The sequence below is a fragment of the Cicer arietinum genome, chromosome 1, assembly GCF_000331145.2.
Source record: "Cicer arietinum cultivar CDC Frontier isolate Library 1 chromosome 1, Cicar.CDCFrontier_v2.0, whole genome shotgun sequence".
Classification (NCBI taxonomy): Eukaryota; Viridiplantae; Streptophyta; class Magnoliopsida; order Fabales; family Fabaceae; genus Cicer; species Cicer arietinum.
Genome location: NC_021160.2, coordinates 35859427 through 35867465, shown reverse-complemented (window position 1 = coordinate 35867465; position 8039 = coordinate 35859427). Strand labels below are relative to the sequence as shown.

Here is an 8039-nt window from a genome sequence, read left to right as displayed (position 1 = left end):
CTAGTAACCACGGGGGACCAACACGATCGAGTAATCAGAACAAGGGTCATAGTAGAGCAGATCAAAACCCATATCATCGTCCCAAAGGGTCAAATAAGGGACCATATCGTCCAATGACCTCCATTTCAAATGATAGACGGAGGACTTCAGAATCAAAGCCATATTGTTATCGTTGTGGAGACCTAAGACACTTTGCTAATAAGTGCACACTAAACGGCAGTGTATGTTTTAAATGCCATAAGCCCAAATATTTAGCCAGGGATTGCAAGGAACCAAAGGCAAAAGCCTTACTGAAGGCGACTAAAGTCACATGCCCAACAGCTCAAGGACGAGTTTACAATATAAATGGTCAAGGGACCTCTCGTTCGAATGAATCCTTCCAAGGGGAGTGTGAAATCTTAGGTAATATTTTAACTGTCCTTTTTGACTATGGTGCAACACAATCATTTATCTCTATGGATTGTGTAAACTATTGGAATTGCATGTCACAACCTTATTGTTTGATTTGTCTGTTACCATTACTGCTGATAAAACTTTAACTGCAAATACGACATGTATGCATTGTCCTATAGTTGTATTGAGTAGGAAGTTTAATGTGAATCTCATTTGTCTAACTCTTAAGAACCTTGATGTTATCCTCGGTATGGATTGGTTGTCATAGCATTATATTTTATTAGATTGTGGTCGTAAGACTGTAATTTTCCCCGACCCAAAGCTTTCTAAATTCTTAGCCGCGCAGGAAATCAAGGTTGCTCTAAAGGAATGAGATATGGAGATTTTGTCCCTAGCTAGTATGTGAGTTACTCATGATGCCAAGATAGAGGATGTACTAGTGGTTAGAGATTTCTCCAATGTGTTTCCGACTGATGTACCAGAACTACCGCCAGTGCGAGAGACTGAGTTTTCTATTGACTTACACCTAGGTATTAGACCCATCTCAATTGCCTCATATCGGATGTCGCCTTTCGAACTAACTGAACTTAAAGAACAATTGGAAGAATAAATGTCAAAACAATTTATTCGACCAAGTGTTTCACCGTGGGGAGCTCTTGTCTTGTTAGTAAAGAAAAAAGGACGGACGTTCACGATTTTGTGTAGATTACACGCAACTCAACAAGGCCACTATCAAGAACCGATATTCATTGTCGCGCATCGATGACCTTATGGATCAACTCCGAGGGGTTGTAGTGTTCTCCAAGATAGTTTGAAATCTGGGTATCACCAAATATGAGTTAAGGCAGAAGACATTCCCAAGACTGTATTTCAGACATGTTACGAACATTATGAGTATCTTGTAATGCCACTCGGAGTGACTAATGCACCCGCAATATTTATAGACTACATGAATCATATCTCCCACCCATTTTTGGACAAATTCGTAGCGGTATTTATAGATGACATTCTCATTTATTCTAAAAGTCGAGAGGAGCATGAGGAACAATTACGAAAAGTTCTATCACTGTTGCGAGAGAAACAGTTGTATGCCAACCAAGCGAAGTGTGAATTTTGGTTGGAGGAAGTTAATTTTCTAGGGCATGTGATCTCGAATGAAGGAATTGTTGTCAACCCAGGCAAGGTAAAGGCCGTTGTAGATTGGAAGCGGCCAAGGACTGTTGCAGACATTAAAAGCTTTGTTGGATTAGTTGGCTATTACTGGAGATTTATTGAAGGTTTTGCTAAGATTGTATCCTTACTGGCCCAACTTAGAAGAAAGGATCAACCGTTTGCGTGACCAGAAGAGTGTGAGGCGAGTTTTAGACTATTAAAGGAACGTTTGACGACCTCTCCACTACTAACTTTGCCACAACCAGATGAACCCTACAAAGTTTATTGTGATGCCTCTCATCAAGGATTGAGAAGTGTCCTCATGCAGAATAAGAAGACAGTAGCCTATGCATCACGACAACTAAAAATACATGAAAGAAACTATCCCACACATGATTTGGAATTGGCTACGATAATGTTTTCCCTAAAAATTTGGAGACACCACTTGTATGGAAGTACATTTATAATTTTTAGTGACCATAAAAGCTTGCAATGCCTGTTCGATCAAAAAGAGCTCAATATGAGGCAACTAAGGTGGATAGAAACCTTGAAGGATTACGACTTTAGATTGCAATATCACGCGGGAAAGGCCAACATAGTTGCGGATGCCTTAAGAAGACAAAATACACTTGTATCATTTTTAATGGTAAAAGAACAAGAATTACTAGAGAAGTTTCGTGATCTTAACTTGAATGTGGAGTTTTCACCAGGAGAATTAAAATTTAGCATGATAAACCCCTCTAATGGGTTAATTGAGGACATTCAGAAACATCAATTTGACGACGAACTACTTCAGCAGAAGAGGCACTTGATTATGCAAGGGAATGCACTAGAATTCAAAGTTGGGCCAAACAATATTATGCACTGCAATGGATGCCTTTGCATCCTAGCAGTGGACAAGATAAAAGAGATTATTCTTGAGGAGGCACACATAAGTAAACTGAGTTTTCGTCCAGGAGTGACCAAGATTTGAAGCAAAACTATTGGTGGTCGAGAATGAAGAAACGAGTGGTCGAGTTTGTGATAGCTTGCCTGACATGCCAGAAAGCTAAAGTAGAACATCAGAGACCCGCATGAATGTTGCAGCCCTTAGACGTGCCTAAATGGAAATGGGATAGTATTTTTATGGATTTCATCATAGGATTGCCTAAGACGCAGAGGAAGAATGATTCGATTTGGGTGATAGTCGATCGTCTAACTAAGTCAGCTCATTTCCTACCTGTGAGGACCACTCATAATGTGACTAAATTGATAGAGATCTACATCACAAAGTTTATGAGACTTCATGGAGTTCCTTCCAGCATCGTCTCAAATCAGGATCAAAAGGTTATCTTGCACTTTTGGGGAGCCTTACATGAAGCATTAGGGACGAAGTTGAGATTAAGTTCTGCTTATCACCGCAGACCGACGGACAGACATAGAGAACTAATCAAACTTTAGAGGATCTTCTAAGAGCATGTGCCTTAGACGATCTTTGGAGATGGGATGAATGTTTATCGTTGGTGGAATTCACTAACAATAATAGTTTTCATGCAAGCATTGGGATGGCGCCATACGAAGCTCTTTACGGGCGAAAATATCAGACACCACTGTGTTGGCATCATGATGGTGAGAGTACCATAGTGGGGCCTGAAATGGTGCAGCAGACCATAGAAAAGATCAGAAAAATTAGAGAGAGGATGAGAACTTCCCAAAGTCGTCAGAAAAGTTATGTTGATACACTTCGTAGGCCCTTTGAAGAAGGCGAACATGTGTTCCTTCGTGTAACACCTACTACAAGAGTTGGCAGGGTTCTCAAGTCAAAGAAACTCACACCAAAGTTCATTGGACCTTACCAAATCCTCAAAAGAATCGGACTCGTAGCATATAAAGTTGTGTTACCACCTATTCTTTCCCACATTCATGATGTGTTCCATGTTTCTCAGCTACGAATGTATGTCCCTAATCCATCACATGTCATTGAGTCGGATGTAGTGCAGTTGAAGGAGGATTTATCTTTTGAAGTACCTCCAGCAAGAATTGAAGATAGAAAAGTCAAGTTGCTTCACAACAAAGAAATTCCTTTGGTGAAAGTAGTTTGGAATCAAGCCAATGTAGACACCACTTGGGAACTAGAAGAGAAAATGAGAGAGCAATACCCAAAACTTTTCTCCAATGCCAATTTCGAGGACGAAACTATATAAGGTATGTGGAATGTAACGCCCAATCATTTTATTTTATTTTTATATTTTACCTTAGGAGTAGAAATAATTGTTGATGATATTATTTTAATTTTTGGTAATAATAATAATAATAATAATAATAATAATAATAATAATAATAATAATAATAATAATAATAATAATAATAATAATAATAATAATAATAATAATAATAATAAAAGCAGCAAATGGCAACTGTTAAAAAACAAGTTTCATGGCTTGGATGAAAATGTCACGTTCCCCACTTATGTCTTAACGTTCCCCACTTCTGCCTTAACGTTTCTCACTTCTGTTGATAAAAAGGAAAAAAAAAACGGACGTCTTCCATCCAAAAACGTACGCGATATAGAAAAAAGAGTTTAGGAGAGAAAAAGGAAGGAATTTAAGAAGGAGTTAGTGATTCATTCCATCAAGTGTAGCACAATTTGAGCAAAAAGACTGCTGCATGAGAATTTAATAACGAAACTCATATCGATAAGGGCATCACTCCAATTATATCTATATATGATTGTATTTATTTTAAAATTTGTGAGATTAAATATATACTATGCTGAAATGCTTTTATCAAATGTTGGAAAATAAATATGGTGTGATATGTTGTTATAATGGTTATGTTGAACATATTCAAAGTGTGAAGAATAAATGTTATGTGATATGTTGTTATAATGGTTGTGTTGAACAATACCATAATGTGAAGAATAAATGTTATGTGATATGTTGTTATAATGGTTGTGTTGAACATACTCAAAGTGTGAAGAATAAATGTCATGTGAAATGTCGTTAATGAGTTAGCCTCGCCTTATATTAATGATTTATTAAAGTGTCAACATTCATGCATTCATTCATAGTTGTGTGGTGGTGCGTCCATAATTGGTTGGAGTCCACATATCTTTGCGGGGATTTTGAGTTAGTGGTGTTGCTTGGAAGGACCCACGAAGCCCTTGCGGAGGAGGTGATATTCCGGAATCATTACATTGACATATAGATTAAGTAATAAGGTATGTTTGGGTATGCATTGATTTAAGTGTGATTAGTGCTATATAAAGATAAATGATACATTGTACCTCCTGATCGTTTGGTTGAAACAACGTTATTAATGATATAATATTATACTGATAAATTTGTAAACGATTGTATGATGAAATAATGTTAGTAATGAATGTTAGTAATGATGTAGATATTATATTGATAAATGTACCTCATGATCATTTGGGTGAAATGATATAGATATTATACTGATAAATTTGTAAATAATTGTATTTGTATATGATTGTACCTCCTAGTTGTTGTGGAACAATGTTATATTTTTATTGTACCTCGGTGGTTTGTATGGATTAATTAATATTGTTAATTATATAGATATCATAATATTATATTTGTATTTTCAGTGTACCTCCCGGTAGTCGTTTGGGTGAATTAATGTTATTAATTACGTAAACATTGTACTGTTTTATTTTATTGTTATTTATTATTTATTGGTAAGTATTTTGGAGATGACCCTTACTTTTGGACATATGACATTCCTAATCTACTTGCACATATGGGGAAGTTTTCAGAAGAATAGATGGAACATCTTATTTAATTCTAGGGGTAGTAGTGGTCAGCTTTAGGTAATTTATTTATGTTGTACTCTAGTCTATGCCAATTATCATTTTAGTACTATATTTCTGAACCTTATCATTTGAGTATTAAGTATCTAATTGGGATACTGATGGATTTTAAATTAATAATGGATTATTTGTTTGTTTGTTTGAAATTACATGGAAAATTATATATTTTTTTTAAAAAAATAAAATAAAAAAATAAAATAAAAATAAATAAATAAATAAATAGGATGTTACATGTCTCTTATTGCTTTAAAATTCAAAACTATTCCAAAAAGAATATGAAGGAAGTCAAAAATTGATATTTGAGCATTTTGAAGCATATTAATATATGTCTTTGCCAATGAGTCTTATTTGTTGTATACTTCTTTTGTGAAAACTGGTTTCAAGTGTTTAAATATATTTTAAGCATGATAGATAAAAATAGCAAAAATCAAAAAGTCTAATAAACACTTACTATTGAAAATAAGTTTGAACATGTGTCTTATTGTTAATTTGTGTCTTTCAAAAAAACGTTGTGAAAAAGCAATTGTTTAATGTGAGCAAATCTCGGCATATTTTTTGATCCATTAAGAAAATTAGTTTTTGAAATATACAAACATTACTGGCATAAAAATATTTTATAAAGAGAGAAATTATATTAAACATTATATCACATTCATCTTATTTTGCTTTTCTGAATGCGCTTATTCTCTCTAGTTTTAAAAATAAAAGATCGATCTATTTATAACAGTAAACATGATCATGTTTAAATTGAAAGGTTGTCACTTGTGAAAGAGGACAAAGAGCAAAGAGACATCTTGATTGTTTTATGGAACTTTGAGTAGCGTAATGAGCAAATAATCAGTTTGAATTGACAATAGAAATTTTATTAGAGGATTTAAATTAGCAAAGTTAAGAATACTTTTGCAAGTGTGTTTGGTTATGTTTTTTTAATTAAAATGGCAACTAGATGTTAAGGTGTTTGGGGACCAAAGTGATATTTTAAAAAAAAAAATTCAAAGTTGTGAAATAAGGACTTTAAAGTAAGTGAGTGATTGATAACAAAGAAATTGATTAGTTTTCATGAGTAATGCAACCTTAAAGTAAATTTTATAATTCCCTATTAATATGTAGTTAACTCATCGTGTCTCGAAAATGAATCGAGATTGTTGACACCGAGTTAGTGGTGGATAGAACTCTGAATATTTTATGTTTGTTGGGTTGAAATTGTTAAGGAAAAGAGACAAGAACAAAAAGGTCATGACAAATTTTTTAAAATAACGTGGTAAATGAATTGTTCTTGTTTTTTAATTCAAAAGTATTTGAGTAGTATAAATTTTACGAACTTTAATAAGTTAGGAAAAAGTTCTCTTGTGATTTTTAATGGTGTTATAAATTAAAATTTGGAGTCGTTTAAAGTTTGAAACCATATGGGTTGTTGTCCTTTATTAATTAAGATGTTCTAAACTAGATTTGGATTTGGAAATTTTTTGAAAGACTTTGATGAGTAAAATGAATTTTAGTTGAGTGGTATACATATAGAAAGAGAGTTCAAAATTTTGTTTAAATGATGGTTTTAAGTTTACTTTATTATTAAGGTCTTAAATGTTTTATCCTTGGAGTTTTTGTGAAAACAAAGTTTCCAACTTTATAGATTGAACTAAAAAGTTTTAGACATTGATATTAAATTTTCAATTTTTATGAAGAGATTTAACATTGAGAAACAAAGTTTCAAACTTCATGACTTTGAAAATAGTTCTTTTATATATATATATATATATCAAAAAGGCTTAAAAGAGAAATATTCACTTTATAAACATAGTTTCAATGTTAAGTTTTGAAGTTAAAATTTTTAAATTTTATAGTAAATATGTCAACTTTATGCTAAAATTTGAGGTTGAAAAAGTATTTAGGTGTTTTTAAAACAATAATTGATTATAAGTTTGGATTTTAATATGTGATTTTATTAAAATAATGAATCAGTGAATTGTTTCAAAATAATGTGATAGTGTGGACTCCACTTAAAAAACTCACGTAGAATTTATTATTGAAGTGTTTTTAGTAGATTTGCCCATTCTCCAAGCCAAATTTATTATTTATCAATTGGTTATCTGAGTACTTCAAAACTTAATTTTTTCGAATTCACTATTGAAGGTGTTTTTAGTAGATTTGTCCATTCTCCAAGCCAGATTTATCAATTGTCAATTGGTTATGTGAGTACTTCAAAATCAGGATTTTTGATATAAATATCTTTTTTTTTTTTTAATTTTAATACTAGATTGCCCCACTTTTGAAAAATAATACCAAAATGTCCTACTTTTTAGCCCCAGTTGCTGATAGACACCTGGAGATGCGACCTCCTGCAGAAAAAAAATTTCAACCTCACTAGGTGGTCGCATCCTGGGGATGCGACCTCCTACTAGCTTCTACCTTTTTTTTTTTTTGAATTTAGTTATTTATTATTTGGTATATTATATTGGGTATATTATATTTATTATTATTAAATATTTTAAAAATAATTATAACATTAAAAAATACAAAATATTATTATAAATAATAAAAATAATTAATTTAATAATATTATATAACTTTTAATAATTATAATAATAATAATAATAATAATAATAATAAAAAGAAAATTCTATTAATAAAATAAAAATACTTTTATTATTTAATATATTCAATAATGTATTTTAATATTATATAT

The 8039-nt window shown here is 32.3% G+C and overlaps 2 protein-coding genes across 2 annotated transcripts; both read left to right on the top strand.

The window, feature by feature from the left end:
• The first annotated feature begins 1342 nt into the window (after nt 1–1342).
• LOC113787756 (uncharacterized mitochondrial protein AtMg00860-like) lies at nt 1343–1732 on the top strand. The gene has a single exon (XM_027336908.1). It carries the CDS (start codon nt 1343–1345, stop codon nt 1730–1732), a length of 390 nt encoding a protein of 129 aa, XP_027192709.1.
• Nucleotides 1733–1960: 228 nt separating this feature from the next.
• On the top strand, nt 1961–2518 carry LOC113787755 (uncharacterized). Its single transcript, XM_027336904.1, has one exon. It carries the CDS (start codon nt 1961–1963, stop codon nt 2516–2518), a length of 558 nt encoding a protein of 185 aa, XP_027192705.1.
• Nucleotides 2519–8039: the final 5521 nt, after the last annotated feature.

Bases quoted from the DNA above. Each gene is read 5' to 3' on its own strand.
- LOC113787756 (XM_027336908.1), top strand. From the start codon at position 1,343: ATGAATCATATCTCCCACCCATTTTTGGACAAATTCGTAGCGGTATTT.
- LOC113787755 (XM_027336904.1), top strand. From the start codon at position 1,961: ATGTTTTCCCTAAAAATTTGGAGACACCACTTGTATGGAAGTACATTT.